The sequence below is a fragment of the Aethalodelphis obliquidens genome, unplaced genomic scaffold (assembly GCF_003676395.1).
Source record: "Aethalodelphis obliquidens isolate GAN/ISIS:26980383/991018 unplaced genomic scaffold, ASM367639v1 scaffold80, whole genome shotgun sequence".
Classification (NCBI taxonomy): Eukaryota; Metazoa; Chordata; class Mammalia; order Artiodactyla; family Delphinidae; genus Aethalodelphis; species Aethalodelphis obliquidens.
Window position 1 is genome coordinate 4,493,697 of NW_020838024.1, and position 23,428 is coordinate 4,517,124.

The following is a 23,428-nucleotide window of genomic DNA, read 5'->3' on the forward strand; positions in this document are numbered from 1 at the left end:
AGTCCATTCTCTACGTCTGCGTCTTTATTCCTGTCATGGCTCTAGAACCATTTTTTTTTAAGATTCCATATATATGTGTTAGCATACAATATTTATTTTTCTCTTTCTGACTTACTTCACTCTGTATGACAGTCTCTAGGTCCATCCACCTCACTACAAATAACTCAATTTCATTTCTTTTTATGGCTGAGTAATATTCCATTATATATATGTGCCACATCTTCTTTATCCATTCATCTGTCGATGGACACTTAGGTTGCTTCCATGTCCTGGCTATTGTAAATAGAGCAGCAGTGAACATTGTGGTACATGACTCTTTTTGAATTATGGTTTTCTCAGGGTATATGCCCAGTAGTGGGATTGCTGGGTCATATGCTAGTTCTATTTTTAGTTTTTTAAGGAACCGCCATAGTGTTCTCTATAGTGGCTGTATCAATTTACATTCCCACCAGCAGTGCAAGAGGATTCCCTTTTCTCCACACCCTCTCCAGCATTTATTGTTTGTAGATTTTCCAGTGATGGCCATTCTGACTGGTATGAGGTGGTACCTCATTGTAGTTTTGACTTCCATTTCTCTAACAATTAGTGATGTTGAGCATCCTTTAATATGTTTGTTGGCAATCTGTATATCTTCTTTGGAGAAATGTCTATTTTGGTCTTCTGCCCATTTTTGGATTGGGTTGTTTGTTTTCTTGATATTGAGCTGCATGAACTGCTTGTAAATTTTGGAAATTAATCCTTTGTCAGTTGCTACATTTGCAAATATTTTCTCCCATTCTGAGGGCTGTCTTTTCGTCTTGTTTATGGTTTCCTTTGCTGTGCAAAAGCTTTGGAGTTTCATTAGGTCCCATTTGTTTATTTTTGTTTTTATTTCCATTTCTCTAGGAGGTGAGTCAAAAAGGAACTTGCTGTGATTTATGTCATAGAGTGTTCTGCCTATGTTTTCCTCTAAGAGTTTTATAGGGTCTGGCCTTCATTTAGGTCTTTAATCCATTTAGAGTTTATTTTTGTGTATGGTGTTAGGGAGTGTTCTAATTTCATTCTTTTATATGTAGCTGTCCAGTTTTTGCAGCACCACTTATTGAAGAGGCTGTCTTTTCTCCATTGTATATTCTTGCCTCCTTTATAAAAAATAAGGTGACCATATAGCGTGCGTTTATCTCTGGGCTTTCTATCCTGTTCCATTGATCTATATTTCTGTTTTGGGGCCAGTACCCTACTATCTTCACTACTGTAGCTTTGTAGTATAGTCTGAAGTTCAGGAGCCTGATTTCTGCAGCTTAGTTTTTCTTTCTCAAGATTGCTTTGCTATTCGGGGTCTTTTGTGTCTCCATATAAATTGTGAAATTTTTTGTTCTAGTTCTCTGAAAAATATCATTGGTCATTTGATAGGGATTACATTGAATCCATAGATTGCTTTGGGTAGTATAGTCATTTTCACAATATTGATTCTTCCAATCCAAGAACATGGTATATCTCTCCATCTGTTTGTATCATCTTTAATTTCTTTCATCAGTGTCTAATAGTTTTCTGCATACAGGTCTTTTGTCTCCTTAGGTAGGTTTATTCCTAAGTATTTTATTCTTTTTGTTGCAGTGATAAATGGGAGTGTTTCCTTAATTTCTCTTTCAGATTTTTCATCAGTAGTGTATAGGGATGCAAGAGATTTCTGTGAATTAATTTTTGTCTCCTGCTACTTTACCAAATTCATTGATTAGCTCTAGTAGTTTTCTGGTAGCATCTTTACGATTCTTTTTTTTTTTTTTTTTTTGCGGTACGCGGGCCTCTCACTGCTGTGGCCTCTCCCATTGCAGAGCACAGGCTCCGGACGCGCAGGCTTGGTGGCCATGGCTCATGGGCCCAGCCGATTCACGGCATGTGGGATCTTCCTGGACCGGGGCACGAACCCGCGTCCCCTGCATCAGCAGGCAGACTCTCAACTACAGTGCCACCAGGGAAGCCCAGGATTCTTTATGTATAGTATTATGTCATCTGCAAACAGTGACAGCTTTATTTCTTCTTTTCCAATTTGGATTCCTTTTATTTCTTTTTCTGCTCTGACTGCTGTGGCTAAAACTTCCAAAGCTATGTTGAATAATAGTGGTGAGAGTGGACAACCTTGTCTTGTTCCTGATCTTAGAGGAAATAGGTTCATTTTTTCACCATTGAGAATGATGTTGGCTATGGGTTTGTCGTATATGGCCTTTATTGTGTTGAGGTAAGTTCCCTCTATGCCTACTTTCTGGAGGGTATTTAACATAAATGGGTGTTGAATTTTGTCGAAAGCTTTTTCTGCATCTATTGAGATGATCATATGGTTTTTCTCCTTCAATTTGTTAATATAGTTTTTCATATTGATTGATTTTCGTATATTGAAGAATCCTTGCATTCCTGGGATAAACCCCACTTGATCATGGTGTATGATCCTTTTAATGTGCTGTTGGATTCTGTTTGCTGGTATTTTATTGAGGATTTTTGCATTTATGTTCATCAGAGATATTGGCCTGTAGTTTTCTTTCTTGTGATATCTTTGTTTGGTTTTGGTATCATGGTGACGGTGGCCTCGTAGAAGGAATTTGGGAGTGTTCCTCCCTCTGCTATATTTTGGAAGAGTTTGAAAAGGATAGGTGTTAGCTCTTCTCTAAATGTTTGATAGAATTCGCCTGTGAAGCCATCTGGTCCTGGGCTTTTGTTTGTTGGAAGATTTTTAATCACAGTTTCAATTACAGTGCTTGTGATTGGTCTGTTTATATTTTCTGTTTCTTCCTGGTTCAGTCTTGGAAGGTTGTGCTTTTCTAAGTATTTGTCCATTTCTTCCAGGTTGTCCATTTTATTGGCATATAGGTGTTTGTAGTAATCTCTCATGATCCTTTCTATTTCTGCAGTGTCAGTTGTTACTTCTCCTTTTTCATTTGTAATTCTATTGATTTGAGTCTTCTCCCTTTTTTTCTTGATGAGTCTGGCTAATGGTTTATCAATTTTGTTTATCTTCTCAAAGGACCAGCTTTTAGTTTTATTGGTCTTTGCTATTGTTTCCTTCATTTCTTTTTCATTTATTTCTGATCTGATCTTTATGATTTCTTTCCTTCTGGTAACTTTGGGGTTTTTTTATTCTTCTTTCTCTAATTGCTCTAGGTGTAAGGTTAGGTTGTTTATTTGAGATGTTTCTTGTTTCTTGAGGTAGGATTGTATTGCTATAAACTTCCCTCTTAGAACTGCTTTTGCTGCATCCCATAGGTTTTGGGTCATCATGTTTTCATTTTCATTTGTTTCTAGGTATTTTTTGTTTTCCTCTGTGATTTCTTCAGTTATCTCTTGGTTATTAAGTAATGTGTTGTTTAGCCTCCATGTGTTTGTATTTTTTACAGATTTTTTCCTGTAATTGATATCTAGTCTCATAGCATTGTGGTCGGAAAAGATACCTGATACAATTTCAGTTTTCTTAAATTTACCAAAGCTTGATTTGTGACCCAAGATATGATCTATCCTGGAGAATGTTCCATGAGCACTTGAGAAATTGTGTATTCTGTTGTTTTTGGGTGGAATGTCCTATAAATATCAATTAAGTGCATCTTATTTAATGTATCATTAAAGCTTGTGTTTCCTTATTTATTTTCATTTTGGATGATCTCTCCATTGGCGAAAGTGGGGTGTTAAATTCCCATACCATGCATGTGTTACTGTTGATACCCCCTTTTATAGCTGTTAGTGTTTACCTTATGTATTCAGGTGCTCCTATGTTGGGTACATAAATATTTACAGTTGTTATATTTTCTTCTTGAATTGATCCCGTGATCATTATGTAGTGTCCTTCTTTGTCTCTTGTAATAGTCTTTATTTTAAAGTCTATTGTGTCTGATATGAGAATTGCTACTCCAGCTTTCTTTTGATTTCCATTTGCATGGAATATCTTTTTACATCCCCTCGCTTTCAGTCTGTATGTGTCCCTAGGTCTGAAGTGGGTCTCTTGTAGATAGTATATATATGGGTCATGTTTTTGTATCCATTCAGCCAGCCTATGTCTTTTGGTGGGAGCATTTAGTCCATTTACATTTAGGTAATTATCAATATGTATGTTCCTATTACCATTTTCTTAATTGTTTTGTGTTTGTTATTGTAGGTCTTTTCCTTCGTTGTGTTTCCTGCCTAGAGAAGTTCCTTTAGCATTTGTTGTAAAGCTGGTTTGTTGAATTCTCTCAGCTTTTGCTTGTCTGTAAAGGTTTCAATTTCTCTGTCAAATCTGAATGAGATCCTTGCTGGGTAGAGTAATCTTGGTTGTACGTTTTTCCGTTTCATCACTTTAAATATGTCTTGCCACTCCCTTCTGGCTTGCAGAGTTTCTGCTAAATGATAAGCTGTTAATCTTATGGGGATTCCTTTTTATGTTATTTGTTGTTTTTCCCTTGTTAATTTTAATATTTTTTCTTTGTATTTAATTTTTGATAGTTTGATTAATATGTGTCTCAGCATGTTTCTCCTTGGATTTATCCTGTATGGACTCTCTGCACTTCCTGGACTTGATTGACTATTTTCTTTCCCATATTAGGGAAGTTTTCAACTATGATCTCTTCAAATATTTTCTCAGTCCCTTTCTTTTTCTCTTCTTCTTCTGGGACCCCTGTAATTCAAATGTTTTTCCATTTAATGTTGTCCCAGAGATCTCAAAGACTGTCCTCAATTCTTTTCACTCTTTTTTCTTTATTCTGCTCTGTAATAGTTATTTCCACTCTTTTATCTTCCAGGTCATTTATCCGTTCTTCTGCCTCAGTTATTCTGCTCTTGATTCCTTCTAGAGAATTTTTAATTTCATTTATTGTGTTGTTCATCATTGTTTGTTTGCTCTTTAGTTTTTCTGGGTCCTTGTTAAACATTTCTTGTACTTTCTCCATTCTGTTTCCAAGATTTTGGATCATCTATACTATCATTATTCTGAATTCTTTTTCAGGTAGTCTGCCTATTTCTTCTTCATTTGTTTGGTCTGGTGGGTTTTTACCATGCTCCTTCATCTGCTGTGTGTTTCTCTGTCTTCTCATTTTGCCTAACTTACTGTGTTTGGGGTCTCCTTTTCGCATTCTGCATGTTCATACTTCCCATTGTTTTTGGTGTCTGCCCCCAGTGGCAAAGGTTGATTCAGTGAGTTGTGTAGGCTTCCCGGTGGAGGGGACTAGTGCCTGTGTTCTGGTGGGTGAGGCTGGATCTTGTCTTTCTTGTGGGCAGGACCGCATCTTGTGGTGTGTTTTAGGGTGTCTGTGACCATATTGTGATTTTAGGCAGCCTCTCTGCTAATTGGTAGGGTTGTGTTCCTATCTTGCTAGTTGTTTGGCATAGGGTGTCTAGCACTGTAGCTTGCTTGTTGTTGAGTGGAGCTAGGTCTTAGCACTGAGATGGAGATCTCTGGGAGAGCTTCTGCCGTTTGATACTATGTGGAGCTGGGAGGTCTCTGGTGGACCAGTGTCCTGAACTTGGCTCTCCCACTTCAGAGGCACAGGCCTGACACCCGGCCAGAGTGCCAAGACCCTGTTAGCCACACGGCAGATGAGTGGTTTATTACCGAGGATTTTAAAGCACAGGTACCAATAGCTGGATGAAGAGATTCATAGCATTAGGTTGAGAACAAAGAAACTTCAATCCTCTTGGAGTTTGGAGCCCAGCACGGTGGCACGTGGAGACATTCTGCTTCACCAACTTGGAAGCTCTCTGAAACCCCTCCTTTTGTATTTTAATGGTGGCTTCACTACACAGCCATGGTTGATTAAATTCTTAGGCATTGGTGATTAATTCCTGAAGATAATTCTTAAAAAGTAGAAGGTCTTAACTGATCTCTCACTGCTAGTATCTAATAAGATTTACCAAATATTTACAGGTGCATGGTGACACTCTCATTGCTATGTGGAGAAAACAACTCAGAATCCTCTATAAATAACATTTTGAATTTGATTGACATATATTTTAGAATGTGATTGATTTCCACTTAATGCCCTTTTCAAGTAAATACTTCTAGATAAGCAGCTAACTTAGTTCTGGGCCAATATATTGATTGGCATCCTTAATTAACTAGAATTTCTTTGGGGGCTGTGTTCAATGTGTAAGAGAAAGGGGCCAAAGGCAAAGCCAGATTAAAAACCAATATCATTTGTCTTTTTTGAATACCAGGGAAACTTCAAGGTCATACAGATTCAGCCTTAAGCTCTTCTACTTTCTGCATTTGCAGTGTTACATCATGATCACTGCTCTTAATAGGATGACCTCATTCTAACCCCCTCCACAAGAGTTATTACAATATGCTATATCAAAGAAAGATTCTGTTATTCCAGCAGTTGGTTTACAGAGTTAATTAATGACTATGTCACTCAAGACTGATGGTTTGATTTTTTTTTTTACTACAAAGGAGACATCATCAGTCAGGGTGCCCTGCACACCCAAACAGAATACCTTGACTACTTTCAAAGGTGTGGGTTGGACTTAGAGAAACCAAGAAAGATGATTCGTTACCTCTGTCCATTAATAGTAGAGGATTGGGGGAACAAGGCTACCATCCTAGGCCTGAAGAAGTAAAAGAAGGAGCAGTTATCCTAAGAGACAGCACCTCCATTTGCCAAATCCAACTGGAAGCCACAGCAATCTATAGCATCAGCTTCCCAGGGTTCCGAGCAGCTGCAGAAGGGATCTGGAATGGAAACAGAAAAAGTGTAACACAGGAGAAGATGAAATGAAAAGTCAATAAAATCAGTAGTGGTTAGTATCCTAGCAAGCCAAGCTGGATGGTAGCTCTGGGTCTTGTCTTGAGAAAGGAAGAAAGCTAGCATTTATTGAGTACTGTTCCACTTACTACTGCTATATAACATATCAACCTAAATTTAGTACAGTAAAACAGCCATCATTTTACTATGCTCCTCGTCAGAAATTTAGACAGGATGCAATGGGGATGGTGTGTCTTAGCTTCACAATGTTTGGCATCTCACCTAGGAAGACCTAGATGGCTAAGAATGACTCAGATGCCTGGGAGCTGGAGTCATCTGTAGGCTTCTGTGCTCAGATGACTGGCACCTGGGCTGGATGCCTCACTGGGGACTGTCAACTGGAACACCTACACCTGGCCTCTCCAAGGGTGTAGGCTTCTTACCCCATGGCAGCAGAGGCTCCTGAGAGTGACAGATCCAAAAGAATCAGATAGAAGCTGCATGGTCTTTTATGACCTAGCCTCTGAATTCACACAACTTCATTTCTGCATTCAGTCCCAGGCCAGGGTAACTAGACTCCGTGTCATGATGGAGTGATATCATGGTCACGTTGTAGAAGAGCATGCCAGATGAGAGATTATTGTTGCAGCCATCTTTGGAAAATACAACTTGTCATATTCACATTTACTAAGGCAATATGAACTAATAATTTTGAAACTTTCTGACAATAGTTGCAACAAACTATTCCAAGTTAATGGTAAAATTACATTAACCAGAATCCTCTTATTAGCCAGTGTTTTCAATGATTAAACTTTATCTTCCCTTCATGGATTATAGATTTTTAAATGTGGAAAACACTCCCAGAAATCAACTAGCTCAGCATCCTGCCCTTAACCAGTCTGAATGTCATTATTCTCATTTTCCTGCATTTAGCCAAGTGACTGGGTAGAAGGAAAAGTAGACACTAGAACCCAGGACCCTTGGATTTTATTTATTTAACCAGAATTTGATAAGGCATTAAATTTTACCAAATGAACCCACAAGCATCAAAGTAGAGGCAGAAGCACCTGGCCAGGTATTGTGTTCCTATAACATGGGAGAAATCAATCTTCTGAGCTGGAGCCCCTCAATGGAGGATTTGGGCTTAGCTTCGTATGTGTCAAGTGAGAACTCAAAAGCTAGAAGAATAGAAGATTAGTGGTCACCACGACCGTTAGTCCCAACAGAAAAACCCTGACACGTTGCTATTAATTTTCCTCCATGCACTTGGCAGCATCTGCCTGGCCCGTCCATCCGTTCATCTGGCTGCTGGTCCAGCAGATCGACCCATGAAATGTTATTAACTTCCTGGCGGAGACTTTTTATAATGTTCTGTGCCCTCCTACTACTTCTGGAGTCAAGCCCTGAGTATGCTTATCTTTGCTATCCATGTGCAAAAACAAGGCTTTTGGGGCATGTTTCCAATCTCTGAGAGTCACCTGACAGTTGCCTTTTATTTTTGACATCAAGCATTTGCCAAACTACCCAAAGTTTTAATGAAACCTCTAAGAGCTGAGCTTTTTCTTCTTTCTCTTCTATGATGGCAGATACACGTCAGCTTTTCTGGCTTCAACCATTTTGGTCTCCACTCCACTCATATTGTCTAAGACTTCTCTGTAGGTGTTCATGTCTTTCCAGACAATGACTCACTCATTGTGCCATGAAAGTTTCTTTCATAATGTTGCTTCCAGCTGTTCGTAGTGCTTTATTTATATGACAAAAGAAAAAGAACACGTAGTCTATCAGTTGAGAAAGCCTGAGTGGTTGAAAGGTTACCTATCTCTTCACAAGAATAAAATAACATTAATTTAACAGTAAAATATTGTTGATTTATTTTAAAGGCTTCACTTACTGTTCTGCAACTCCCTCTGACATTTTTAAATGGCGAGATGCAGTGTCCGGCACCTGAGTATGCAGCCAGCCCGGGAGACTGGAGGAGTCCGCGTGAGGGAGTGTGAGGCAGTAGGTGGTAGGGGAGCCGCCCCAGTTCGGGTCCCACCAGCCTTGTGGTTGTGGGGAAGCCCCTCCAGGTTATGGGTGCTAAAGTGAGGAGGTGACTAGCTTATTGGTGCACTCGTGGCCTTTCCAATTCTGGGCTTCACCAGTGAGCCTACTCGAGGCCTGGATGCCCTGAGAGCTCAGGGCGCTCCCCTCCGTGCAGACTGATGGCCCCATCCCCGGGGCCTCCATCTTCAGTCTTCTCACCCATTGCACATTTCTCATGGAAAGAAGCATTAGCCCTCTCCGGAGAGCTGATGACTCTCTTTCCCACTGCCCTTTACCTCCTAGTCCGTGGGGTTCTGGCCACTCCTCTGCGTTCTCTTGCTAATGATATCCTAGCTGCTAGCAAAGCCACTGGTCCTTTCTTTTGCCTTCTCAACCTATGTGACTTCATTGTGCCTCCGTTTCCTCATCTAATAGCAGTAATGACAGTGTTGACATCATTGAGTCGTTGTGAGGTTTCAGTCATTATATATCATGGTGGATAATAGGTACTACATTATACACACACACACACACACACACTTACATATGTATATATATTTGTCTGGGACATATATAGGTAGTCACACACACACATACACATACACAATTTTGAATAGTGCCCTGGGCAAGGCACGCACCACACGTGTTAACTATTGTTATATATCCAAAGTCACATCCAGCCCACACATGTGCTTTGCTTTCCTGTGGACCTGGCCATTCCCGTGTGCTTCTCTTACTTACTTACTTACCAACCCAATTTCAGAAAGCAGCAGTATTATCAATCCCTGCTATCAAAACCCTCTACTTTAAAAAACATCACCTCTCAAACTTCACATTATTTTGAATTTGATTCCTGTCTTTCAGAGTTTATAAACAACTAATATAAAGCTCCCAACTCCTCCATTCCTTCATTAAAATAGTAATGTATGATTGTGTTATAACAACTGGTGATGGTATCTGCTTTCACTATATAAATCTCACCTTGTTTTTTTTCTGTTTTTTTTTTTTTTTTTGGCATATGTGTGTTAGTCTTGTCTCCACAGCTAGATTGTAATCTTTATATTAGACTATATATTAATCTGCCTATATTATCTGTGGTCCTTCCTAAGCAAGATCTTTTCCACCCATTGCCTCCTGCAGCATGAGTAGAGAGAATAAGAGGTCCCCATTCCTCACCCCTATGTTAAAACCAAATACTTTATGGACAACCTTCCCATCAGCTGTAGGCATGACCAGGGCCTCACCTGACACTGAGAATGTAGGCTCGGGATTTAATATATGTGAACTGTTCTGCCCGACCCCCAGGTATACGCCGCCAGACTGCCCATTGCGTGAAGAAGGGTCACGGGATGGTGAAAGCTATGTTCTGTGACCCAGAAACACAACCCAATGGGAGACAGAAGAAGTGTCGTGAAAAGGATTGTCCACCCAGGTAAGCGTCGGTAACAGCTGGAGATCTGTGTGTCTACCTGCAGTGGTGGCTGGTTTAATAGTAATCCAGGGCTCCGTGCTGCAAGAGGGCTGTGTGGCTTTGTTATTAGAATAATTACGGGAAAGCTGTCACAGGTTCCTGTGGCTATGCTGTTGGAACCTGTGACAAGCTGTGAAGGGGACATTTTCTCCCCAGAGAGCAGTACTTCTTACAAAGCTTGTGTGATCTGTGTTTAATTATTTGGTAAGACTTAAGTCCCAAAGCGCTGTTGAAGAGAATGGTATGTAAATCATCCAAAAATTCTTTAGCTAATTGGGCTTGGCTCTTCCAAGAACATTTACCAACCAGTGCCACAGAAGCTTCTAGATAACATGCTGACACGTTCAGGTCGCTGCCTGGAAGAGTGGACTTACAGACCAGGCTTTCTCCACCTCAGCACTGCTGCATTTGGGGCTGGATAACTCTTTGTTGTAGGGGGCTGTCCTGTGCTTTGCAGAATGTTTAGCAACATCCCTGGCCTGTGTCTATTTAGATGTTTGTAGCACTCCATCTTCCCCACCCAGGTTGTGACAACCATAAATGTCTCCAAACATTTTTTGCTAAATGTCTCCTGGGGGCACAATCACCCTTGGTTGAGAACCACTGTTATACAGGTATTCACTTGCTCCTAATCGTATTGGTTCAAAATTCTAGAAGGTAGCTGGGATGTTAGCTGGGGAAGAGGAAGAAAGAGAGAGAGAGAGAGAAAAAGGAAAGAGAGAGGAAAGGAAAGAAAGAATTAATTCTGGGGAGTGTCTTCATTCTCTCTTGTCCTTAAACAGGATGTAGTTCGGTTGCAGATTCCATCAGGCATTCATTCCAGTCCCAAGAAGACATATTAAGAAGAGTTTAGTTTAACAGGAGGGAGCCAGTTGGCATAATCAATCTACCAAGTGACAGGCTGAATTCTAAAGAAGAGCTGGAAGAATGGGATAAATGCCAGAGAACTAGGTCAAAGAGAAGTGTCTAGACAAGTCAGTTAAGTCAAACAGTGTCAGTCTCTTATAGGCCCGAACAGCGAGGTCCCAGAGGCCAGGGAGTTCTCATCTCAGAGTCAGGTTGATTCTCTATCCAGTTCTGTGGTTTCTTCCAGGTACAAAGTGGGCTGTGAGGTCCAGAGCTGGACCCCACCTCCACTGAGGCAGGACAGAGCTGCTGCTCTTCCCTGTAACTCTCTTACTGGGAAGAACTAGGGACTTGAGCACAGGATTTGGCCTCTCTAGGTTTTGTATGTAATTGTAGTTTCTATAAATCCTTCTTAGGGAAAAACGAGCCAGGAAAGAGGAACGTTTCCTATCGCTAGCCTTATCTAATCAATAGCCTATCACGCCGCAGAGCTTATGGGCTTCCAGCATACTTATTCTCCCTCAGAGTTAACGACTGTCATGTCACTTCCTTTTGCTCTCACTAGCTGACTACCAGTACATACACACCTGGGATTCTCACCTCACTTTTCAAAGCCACCCTCCCTGGTGAGTGGCTACCTTTTTAAAACCACAGCTGTTTATTTCTTGAAGCTAATTTTATCCCTGGGGTTCAGGTTCTCATTTTTATTATTTCACTTAGTCTGCCTGGGCCTTAATATTACCAGCAAATATTTGTTAAGCATTCATTATTTTCCATGAGAGATACGACAGTGATAATAACGATGTAACAGTTACCATTTACTGAGCACTGTGATATTGTGATATAATAAGAGATATGGGGCTTCCCTGGTGGCGCAGTGGTTGAGAGTCCGCCTGCCGATGCAGGGGACACGGGTCCGTGCCCCGGTCCGGGAAGATCCCACATGCCGCAGAGCGGCTGGGCCCGTGAGCCATGGCCGCTGAGCCTGCACGTCCGGAGCCTGTGCTCTGCAACGGGAGAGGCCACAAGAGTGAGAGGCCCGTGTACCGCAAAAAACAAAAAAATAAGAGGTGTGTCTGGGTACCTGGTTCCAGGCAGAGCTCCAAATACTCAAGGCTAACTAGCTCTAAGCCTGCAGCAGGTCGACATAGAGCAGGCTCCTCAAAGAGGCATGCACCTCACCCCCTACTCAGTCTGTGTCTGAGGAGAAGCAAGCACTCTGCTAGGCGTGGTGGGCACCAGAAGGTTTTGATGTGGGCACTAACCAGCTGGGACCAAGGTATAGCTGGGGATATTAGCCGTGTCCATAAAAGCAACACGGTCAAAGAAGACTGGATTGAAGATTGTGGCAGCTCTCTATTTCAGAAGAGACATCAATCGTTATCTGACATTTTCTTATTCACCTGTAGCTAAAATCTTGGCTTCACTATTTTCAGAATTCAGTTGCCATAGGGTGGTTATCTTTACGTACCTCTGCACTCTAACTACAGAACTTTCTAGTTGAATGTGACTCTATAATAAGATACAACCAGTGCTAGGGACTTCCCTGGTGGCGCAGTGGTTAAGTAGCCGCCTGCCAATGCAGGGTACACAGGTTTGAGCCCTGGTCTGGGAAGATCCTCCATGCTGCGGAGCAACTAAGCCCTTGCGCCACAACTGCTGAAGCCCATGTGCCTAGAGCCCATGCTCCGCAGCAAGAGAATCCACCACAGTGAGAAGCCCAAGCACTGCAATGAAGAGTAGCCCCCGTTCGCTGCAACTGGAGAAAGCCCACGCACAACAATGAAGACCCAATGCAGCCAAAAATAAATAAATAAATAAATTTATTTTAAAAAAAAAAAAGTTACAACCAGGGCTAGAAGGAGACAGATACTGGGGCAAGCGTCCAGAGGCTGGCAGACAGGAGATGAGCTGAGGCTGAAGCCTGGTAGACAGAGGAGGAGTCTTGATAGAGGAATTCTTAAATGATACAGGCTGAGCTCTGGGGACTTGAAGTTGGCCCTGAGTGTAGTCATACGGTGGCCAAAAAGTAGCCCCCAAAATATCCACATCCTGGTCCCTAGAACCTGCAAGTGTTACCTTATTTAGAAAAAGCGTCTTTGCTTGTGTGATTAAGTTAAAGGGTCTTGAAATGAGATTATGCTGGATTACACACTTGGGCCCTAAATTCCATCACAGCGTCCTTATAGGAGAGTCAGAGGGAAATTTCTCTCTCTCTCTCTCTCTCTCTCTCTCTCTCTCTCTCTCTCTCTCTCTCACACACACACACACACACACACACACACACACACACGAGAAACAATATGAAGTTGGAGCAGAAAGATTTGAAGACACTGGCCTAAAGATTGGAGTGATGGGCCACAAGCCAGGGAGTGCTGGCAGCCAACAGAGATTGAAAAGAGACAAGGAATGGATCTTCCCTAGAGCCTTCGAAGGGAGTACAGCCCTGCCAAAACCTTGACTTCATCCCAGTAATACTGACTTGGATGTCTGGCCTCCAGAACTATAAGAAACTAGATTTCTGTTGTTTTCAGCCACCAGGTTGGTGGTGATCTGTTACAGCAGCCCTAGGAAACTAACCCAGGCAGCATAATGTAAGCATAATGTAAAAGCAGGGGGAGAGCAGAGGCAATCCTTCCACCAAGTCATAGAAGCACCAGGTTTCTCAGCCTCAGCACTAGAGCCACTCTGGGCTGGATAATTCTTTGCTGTGGGGGGTGTCCTGTGCATTGTAGGATATTTTGCAGCATCCCTGTTCTCTGCCCACTAGAGGTGTGCCAAGAGCACACCTCCACCCTCATTTGTGACAACCAAAAACGTCTTCAGACATTCCCAAATGTCCCGTGGGGAGGTGGCTGTGGGAATCTCCATTGGTTGAGAACCACCCATCTAAATGAAAGGAAAGGGGTCACTGAGACTGGGAAAAGTCTATGAGAGGTGGGAGAGGAATGAGCATGGTGTGCATGGGAGACAACAAGAAAGCTAGAGAAAATGAGGTGGAATGAACAGGATACGGTGAGAATGTGGATACACTGTGTTTAAAGATCAAGGAAGCAATAGTGCCTATATTGTAATAACGATTGTTATGTTGGAATGTGGAATGCCAATTGAATTGGATTTGGGGATGTACGTAAATGCTATTAGGGAAAAGATTAGTACAAAGATAGTAATTATAAAAATTGATATTTTTAAGCAAATTACTATTCTGAGCAAGAGTTTAACAAATTCAGATTAGGACTTTCAGTTTTCTGAGTAGTGAGGGTTAGGAAGAGTTCATTTTTGTAACTTATTGGTTTATTGGTAGTCAGAGCTTCCTGAGCAAGCACTGGCATGGGTGTGGGTAGAAGATACAGATCTTTGTACTTGATTTCCAAACTATAGTAAACTTTTCCAGGGCAACTACAGGTTCTTTGGGGGTCTCGACACACACACACACACACACACACACACACACACACACACACACACACACTTCTGTGTTACACATAATTCAAACTAAAACCACAGTGTCCATTTTTTGGGTAGGAAAATTTAAAGATAAACAATCAAATCCATTTATTTGGTATCATAACACCAGTGGTTTCTAATCCTGACTTCATATGAAAGTCATCGAAGAACTCTTAAAAAACACTGATACCTTGGCCCTATGCCCAAGAGATTCTGGCCATCCAATATAGCAATGGGGCCTGAACACTGATAACTTTTTTAAAGCTCTCCAGGTGATGGTACAGTGAGAATCACTGATAGAGCCCCAGTCCTTAGGACTTTTACAAAGTAACTGGAATGATAAGATTGACTAATTACAGGGACTAACAAAAAATCCAAGACAATGCATGATCAATTATCCAATTGTATGTTAGGTTTGACAGGTGTCATGGACTTTTGGGCAAGAGAAAAATCAATGGCAAAAATGGAAAACGTCATATTAAGTTGTTCTTGATTCTATGCTGATGAAACCAGAAAGGTTGTCTTATTGGGGGTGAATAAATGGGTGCGCTTGGCCTTTTGTCCTGCTGAGTTCTTTGTGTGTTATATTGTCCTTCTCACCAATCACTCAGAGCCTGTAAACAGTCTTCTGTTATAAATCTCCTAGAAGAGGTGTGGTTATGGCAGACACTGAAAACAATGAGATGGACAACAGAGAACAATTTGGCAATAGCTCCTGAGTCCTGGGCCTGGAAAATAAAGAGGATGGGTTTCACTTTAAACTAGGGACAAACATATGCAACATGTCCCCAGGAGACTGTGGAGGAAATTTCAGAAAGAGAAACAAGGAAGTCTGTTATCACCTTGCGGTGACATAGCAGAAAGCCTTGTAGCAAGTAACTAGATAAATTAGACTTTCAGTCAGCCCACATTAAGGCCCTTCCAGAATGACATTTGATCTATTCGATAGTGTGTCTGGCCTCCCTTAGAAATGTCAGAGGTAGGACAGAGTAATTAGAATAATAGAGTGGGCATTTATTTGGTGTCATATCATATGGTTCCAATATTAGCTCTTTATCCACACCAGATGTCCAGATGTTAAACACCAAAGAATAAATAAGTAATCTTACTTATTAACTGAAGAGTATAACAGACTTGAGGAAGAGCTTTCTTCTAATATTTTTAACCAGAGATTAAAAGTATAAGAATCAGGGCTTCACTGGTGGCGCAGTGGTTGAGAGTCCGCCTGCCGATGCAGGGAACGCGGGTTCGTGCCCCGGTCCGGGAAGATCCCACATGCTGTGGAGCGGCTGGGCCGGTGAGCCATGGCCACTGAGCCTGCGCGTCCGGAGCCTGTGCTCTGCAACGGGAGAGCCCACAACAGTGAGAGGACTGCGTACCGCAAAAAAAAAAAAAAAAAAAAGTATAAGAATCAAAGAAGTTCTACCTAAATAAATCCAATATTTTGTAAACATAAGTAATAGCACAAAGTTTAATCTTCTTCAAAATTCAATACTCTCTCAAGGTCAGAAGGTTTCCTTAAAATCAGGAATGAAGGAATTCACATGCTGTACTGTTTTCCCATGAAAAACAAATATTCCATTTTATTCCTGCATAGAGGGTTGAATAAGCAGACCATACGTCTATAGCAACGGTGGACCCAAACCACACTGGGTCAAGACACCTGTTCTGTATTTTGTGTTAAGGAAGATTTGCACAATGATGGGGAAGGAAGAAAAGAGGGGACTCCGAAAAGGGCTCCTCGCCACTTTCAAAAGCAACTTCTGTGAAACCACTGGGCCCACATCCCAGAATCTTGAGCCAATCTTCCATGATAACAGGTAGAGGAAGAGCACACATCTTCATTTTTCCATGGAGAATCCAGAATATTAATTTAGCCAACAGTTTCAACTATTCAACTCATCAAGAACAGCTGACAAAAAAATGAAATTATTTCATAAGTTTCTTGTTTTTCTACTCCTTTCTTATTAAAGGGACCAGTGAGAATATTAACAGGTAGACTGAAGGAGATGGGGGAGGGGTGTCAATGAAGGCCATGCCCCTGATTGATCATCTCCTAAATAATGGAAAATTACTAAGTGTTTAAGTACCTGCTTCACACTGAAATCGAAAAACATTCAATTAGGAGCCAGGAGACTTAGATTCTGATTGGATTCTTTTAGTCAAAAGCAGAAGTCCAAATAACAATAATTACAAATGACTGAGTTTGTATTATGTCAGAATCTGTACTATGCACTGTACATAAACTTCTGTTTCGTTGCATCCACATCACTCATCTAAAGTCAGTGTCGTTACATCCATTTAACAGATGTGGAGAGTAAGGCCTAAACTTTCCTGAGGTTGCACAACAGAAAACTGGACCTCAGTTTTCTTGACTGAAAAGAGAGGGTTTTTTTTTTTTCTTTTTTCCATTTACAGACATTATGACTTAGCATCTACTTATGCCAAGTAGTCTGCTGGCTTCCGGAGCTGTGATTGAACAAGCTAGCCGTGGCCCTGTCCGCAGAGCTCCCTCTGCTGGGCTGGAGCATCTTCAGGGACCTCCCAGTTCTGTAACCAGAGTGTCTGCTCCCAGTTTCTTGCCAGTGGCTGAACTGAATGTGTGTCTCCTCTGGGTGACCTTCTCTGACATGTCCATGTGTGTCTGCAGGTGGTGGGCAGGGGAGTGGGAAGCATGTTCGGCGACATGTGGGCCCCACGGAGAGAAGAAGCGAACAGTTCTGTGCATCCAGACCATGGGCTCTGATGAGCAGCAGGCTCTCCCGGCTCAAGACTGCCAGCACCTGCTGAAGCCCAAGACCCTCACCTCCTGCAACAGAGACATCTTGTGTCCATCGGACTGGACAGTGGGCAACTGGAGTCAGGTGAGCTCAGGGGTCAAAAGGAAGGCCAGCGTTACTCATGCTCCATCAGCCCCCCACCCAGTCCTCTTTATTAACTAATCCAGAGTGACCCGGGGTAAAAGTGCACGATGGCCAGCGTTTATAACCTCTGGCCTACTTCCTGCATTTCCCACCTCCCAGTATCCTATCGTGCTTGTTTTCCGTTCTCACGGGATCTTCCTCTCACCTGCCCAGTGGTCAGATACCCGCCAGGCATGAGCTGGATCTTGCTCGCTCAGACTCATGACAGATAATTGAAAAACCCTCAGGATTTTTGCTGGCCCGTTATTAAACCATCGGTAGCAAATCAGGGCTCCCCCACCTACCCCAAGAGTTGGTTTGTCAAACATTTACTGGTAGTTATGCTTCATACTAAAAAACCAAAGGTGGGTCACTCTACTTGGCACGATAGACAGGAAGTTTACTTGTCACTTGGAGAAGCCCCTCACATCATCCATCTATTCAATCCTGATCAAGGTTTAGGACATGTAATAGTATTAGCCACATAAATTCAAATAGTGTTGCATTTCCCCAAGATTAATCTGATCTAATTCTCTGCATATAATTAGAAATTCATGGGCTAGGAGGTCACGAAAGACTCCCAGGCTTTAATTTTCTTTGGGTCACCATGGGACCCGGAACTATCAGGCCTTGTGCTCCCAGAGTCTGTAGTAGAAGTAGACCTCTGCTTTCTCCAAGGGTGCTGGAGTCTCCAGGGGCCTTGCTCTGCTTCCCTATGCATATTTCAGTCAGTTATCTAAGGAATGACTAGAAAATAAATGATTTTGTAAAACCAACAGGCCAGAATTTATCCATGGATGCTGACTTCTTATGAGCTTCCTTGGGAAGCCACATGGTCTCCACAGTAATGCTACCATTGACCAGAGTCTTAGGAATTCCTCTTAGACTCACCTTCAGAGAAATGGAGAATATTTGATTCAGGAGAATGCCACAAAAAGTTGATTAGAATTAAGTCTGATGGACAAAGGAGTAATCTGATCCATTTGGATAAAACCTTTGTGTTTAAAGTGATACTTGATTATAAATAAATGCAATTGCTTTTCATAGTTTATAAAGTATTATCTAAAGAAGAATTCAAAATTTTGTATAAGCAAAGGTTCCATTTCTGAAGATAACTATTTGAAAGCGGAAAACACTCATTTGAATACAGCCATTTTGATAACCTTATTTCCGAAACTCTTTCATTAGCTCAGAGTCACAGTTTAGGTTTATTTAGTTTCTAATTCTGTACAGAATATTCTCTGGAGCACCTGGGTGAAAATAAAAAAGATATGGTCCCTTTATTGTAAGAACTTATCAAATGGGAGAGCTAAGACCCCAAGAAAGAAAAGACAAAGGTATACATGTAAAGAAAACATACCTACAACCTAATACAGGCGTGTTACTGATGCATGTGCACACGTCAGTAATAGGCCAGAATATACCCCCCTGCTGTTCCTGGAAGGTACAGTCACAGCCTGTGGCTGGCCTGACCTATTAGTCCACTGCCAACCTCGATTGCCGTAAATTACAGTGTTGTCAAAATAAGGCTGAATGGGGTATTGTGACTGGTCCATCAAATCTGTTTACCCAAAGTGCGTTAGCTGTATCCAAAGCAGTTAATAATTTTTGTCATGTAGACTTTACTAATTCCCAGAATCTTCATGTATTTTCAAAGGACTGCAATTAACATTTGGCTGAGGGATTCTCTTCCTTGTGTTTGTGTTTCTGGGGAGCAAAATGATGTGCCTAACTGGAGAACAAGGGCCTGAAAAGTTGGCACGATGTGACAAGTACTCAAGTCTGTTATTCCAAATAGAGGCCACTGCATAGTATAGTGGCAGCAGACATGGAATACAGTTTCCAGCGGCCACAGAGAGGCTGAACCGCTGCTTTCATTCAAGAGATGTTGTCAAGAGAGGTGCTTTTAGTTAAATCAGCATCAAAATATTCATTGAATGGGTCTTCCTTTCTTGCCTTTGCTGTCTTGCTAATGTCTGTACACATTAGCCCTCTAATGAGCTTTGCTAAAATATGCTGAATGTCTTTGACATTCTATGCTGGGATACTTTTTTAAGAGATGATATAGTGATTCTTGCTACACATAGTATTTATGGTCTGGATTTTGTCTTGAGATCAACATTAATTGATGAAAAGTAGTGTTCCAGCAATACCTGATCACTTGGTCTGTACTGGGCTATTTGGGTCACTCTGGATGAGTCTAAAGCTATCACGTAACTGGGCCAAAAGACTCAAGAACTGTGAGGCTCCTAGAATCCTGTAGAATTGTCCTCCCTGGGCTGACCAAGGTGGAAAGCAGAAGAGGGGAATCCATGAGCTGCCCTTCCCTGTCAAGGTTTTCCAGCTCTGGCGAGCCCTAACTGAGCTAGTGTTAAACCTCTCCCAGCCTTTACTCATTTAGAAAGACAGAGTTATTGTAAGGTTTGATGATACTCCACGTGAGCCCTTCACATAGTGCCTAGCAAATAGTAAGTGTTCACTAAATAGAAACTTTATTATCAGGCGAGAAGACAAGGGTCTGTTTTCCACGCTACTCTAATTTTGCAAGTCTTGTCCAGTCAGTGGCACCCAAGTCCCCTGACAGAATTGATTTGTGGCCCCTGCATTTTCATCTAACTCCCTCCCTGAGCTCAGGGCCATTTTAGGTGGGGAGCATTGTAAGCACAGGGCTTAGAGCCTGCAAGTTTTTCATGGGCCTACAAAAATGTTTGAGACCTGAGGGGGGAAAAAAAACCAAAACTAATGTATTGTTCCAGTAAAGCAAAGGACACTGCAAAATCAGAAATCAATATTAAATTACATATTAAAAACAAAGAATTATCAAACATTTAGTATGTATATTAAGCACCTTTATGGGTATTAGCACAATATCTCACAATGGCCTGATTAGCCCCATTTTACTGGTGAAGGAACTGAGGCATTAGAGATATTTAGAAATTTGTCCAAGGTCGCACAGCCTCCAAGTGTTGAAGCTAGGGTTTGAAGGCAGGCAGCAGAGCTTTTACTCTGAACACTATGGCATAAAGCATCTCAGAAGTCTGCAAAATGTAACAATTTGACAGCTCTCAGTTCATAAAAAATGTATTATGTTTGGAAACAATTTGTAGATCAGCTTTTCTCACTTTGCTGGAATTTCAGACTATGCGTTAATGATTGCTGAGAAATGAGAGCCATTCATAAATTAAATGAGTTGGCCTCACCAAATATTTAGTTTCAAAAGCAAAAGAATAAGAAGCCTTTCAAATTGTTTTTACAGAAGAAGATTATATTTCACTTGAAACTAGAGATGTTTTTAATATATTTGATGGGCTGTAGGGTGGAACCCCCAAAAGCAGACCTGCCCAGGGTCTGCAAAGATCTTTAATCCACCCTTTTTGTGCCTGACCAAAGCACACAATCAAACAAATGAACAAAGCAATTAATTTGCCCAGCTACTAAGAATGTATTAAGTGCAAAGCTGTTCACTCGGGTGTGGGCTTGCACAAGTGACCAGATAGATTAAATGTTTCACAAACAAGCTCTCCTGGCTCTTCAAACAGAAGGCATTGCAGCAAGTGCCAATGACTTATCTATCGCTAAATGAAAAGCAAAACAAACAGGCGAACAAAATTCATGTGAAGGCCATAGGAGTTCCTGCAAACTGAAGGGAGACAGAGCATGGAAGGTGAGGAGACATCGCTGAGTCGCTTACCCTCAGTATTTCCTAGTTTCATTCAAGGTCCAGGACACTCTTGTGAGGCTGGACACCTGATGCTTTAGCCTCCACCGCCTGCTCTTTTAGCATGGGACCTCTGCAAGAGCCAACATCTCAGTCCTCGCCAGATGTCAGCAGCCCATGCTTTGCCAGGTTTCCTGGAAAACACATGTGAGCACCCTTGTCTGAAACAGCTACTCACAGAAAACCAGTCTGGAGCCATGCTGCTTCTCTACATCATGTCTGATTTGTTTTTAATTATCTAGAGTACTGTATTCGTTTGCTAGGGCTGCCATAACAAAGTACTACAAACTGGGTATCTTAAGCAGTAGAAATGTATTGTCTCACCATTTTTGTAATGTTGACTAAAAATAATGCACAACCTAAAAGTCGAGAGTTATGTTTTATTTGGTGGACAAAACTGAGGCATTAAGCCTGGGACACGGCCTCTCAGATAGCTCTGAGGGACTGCTCCAAAGAGGTAAGGGATGAGCCAGGATATATAGGGTTTGTTTGTTTCTTTTAATTTTTATTGGAGTATAGTTGATTTACGATGTTGTACAAAACAGAAATAGAGTCACAGATGTAGAAAACAAACTTATGGTTACCCAGGGGGAGAGGGGGAGGGATAAATTGGGAGACTGGGATTGACATATATAGGGGGTTTTGTGACAAAAACCAGGTTGTTGGAACATCTAAAGATTACTGTTAATTAAAGAAAACCAGATATCTGAGGTTAAGGAATTTAGCTCTTTCTATGTATGGGAAGATGCAAGAGTCTAGGCTCACTGAAATCATGCCTTTGATGTGCATCTTAGCTATCTCAGGCCAGGATCCTATTCTTCCCCATCCTGAGTCCCCTCAGGGCTCACCATCGGTGGCTGTAGTGGCTTGACGGCTGCAACATCCTTTGTTTACGGATATGGCAGGCAACATTTTTCATTCACAGCAACCAGCAGTCCAAGATCAAGGTGTGGGCAGAGTTTGCTCCTTCTGAGGGCTGTGAGGGAGAATCTTGTCCATGCTTTTCTCCTAACCCCCAGGGCTTTGCTCAGAATCTTTGGTGTTTCTTGACTTGTAGATGCATCACCTTCATCTCTGCTTTCATCTTCACGTGACATGGTCTTTATATGTGTGTCCCTGTATCCAAATTTACCCTTTCCATGAGGACAATGGTCAGTTTGGATTAGGGCCCAACCTAGTGACCTCATTTTAACTTGATTACCTCTGTAAAGACCCCATCTCCAAATAAGACCACATTCTGACGTACGAGTGAAGAGGGTGAGCAGGAGTTAGAACTCTAGTATATCTTGTTTGGAGGGGACACAGTTCAGCCAATAACAGGTACCTAAGGGCTTTAGCTTACTTTCAAAATGGTTTTAGTATGAGGTCCAATCATTCATTTATAAATTCCTGAGACTATGCATTAAATGTTTTTATGCCCAAAGCATTAGCTGTTTCCCTGCTCATCCCTTTAGCCCAAGCTCTCTGAGAAACCTCAACTGTGGTTTTGAATAAACTCTCTCTTAGCACTACAGCTCTGAGCCAACTGGGGGTCCCCCCCCACTGCACAGTGCACCTCGGATGGGTGGAGTTGACTAATTTAGCAGCAGACCTCTTTCTCAGCGGGCTCCCCCCAGAGACCTTAATCTAAGATTGATGGCAAATGAGGGAAAGATAACTCCCAGGGAGGACATTAACAGATTGACAAGCTATTTGCCTGGTACTGGGGTCAAAATTATAAGGTAAGGGGGTAAGGTAATCATAGCAGAAATTGGTTTTGAGAATCCTGAAACTACCCGTTGAGATGAGTTCTAAGTGTGGCTTTGTGTCCTGCATTTATCTCATCTGAAGGGTTTGACAGCTTCTAAGGAGATAAACACAGTTGGAAGATATACTGGAAGAAGCATGGCTGAAGGCACAACAACACTGCTTGTTCTGCTGTGACTATGAGAAAAGGCAACAGAGTTTTTAGGCCCAATATACTTGGTAGATAGTTAACACTGACTCTCTCACTGGGCACAATAGGCCCCAATGTGAAGGAATGGCATCCACCGATTATTTGAAAGATTCTTTGTCTCCTGAGTAAGGAAAGCAGATGGGGATGAATGGTAGGTGGAAAACATATAAACTCTCCCAGACCCAGGTATCCATTCATGAAGTTTTGAATTGCCATTTGGGAATGGGGTGATAGTTACAGATCATCTGCTTTTTCAAGAGTTTTAAAATGATATCTGCTCATTTTTAAATGTTGGCCGCTAATTTGGTGTTTGTATTTTGTTTGTTTGCTTGTTTGTTTTGAGGTTGAGCAGACCAAAGAATACACGCCAATGGGCCACATGTAGCCCTTAGGCTGCCACTT

General features: G+C 41.8%; 1 protein-coding gene across 1 annotated transcript in view; it reads left to right on the plus strand.

Annotated features, from left to right (window-relative positions):
* ADAMTS12 (ADAM metallopeptidase with thrombospondin type 1 motif 12) overlaps positions 1-23,428 on the plus strand; it is a 383,295-nt gene that overhangs the window by 286,291 nt on the left and 73,576 nt on the right. Inside the window, exons 17-18 of the mRNA XM_027092637.1 lie at positions 10,011-10,137; positions 17,120-17,333. Coding sequence (XP_026948438.1) covers positions 10,011-10,137; positions 17,120-17,333 — 341 coding nt within the window. The remainder of the gene's footprint in view (positions 1-10,010; positions 10,138-17,119; positions 17,334-23,428) is intronic.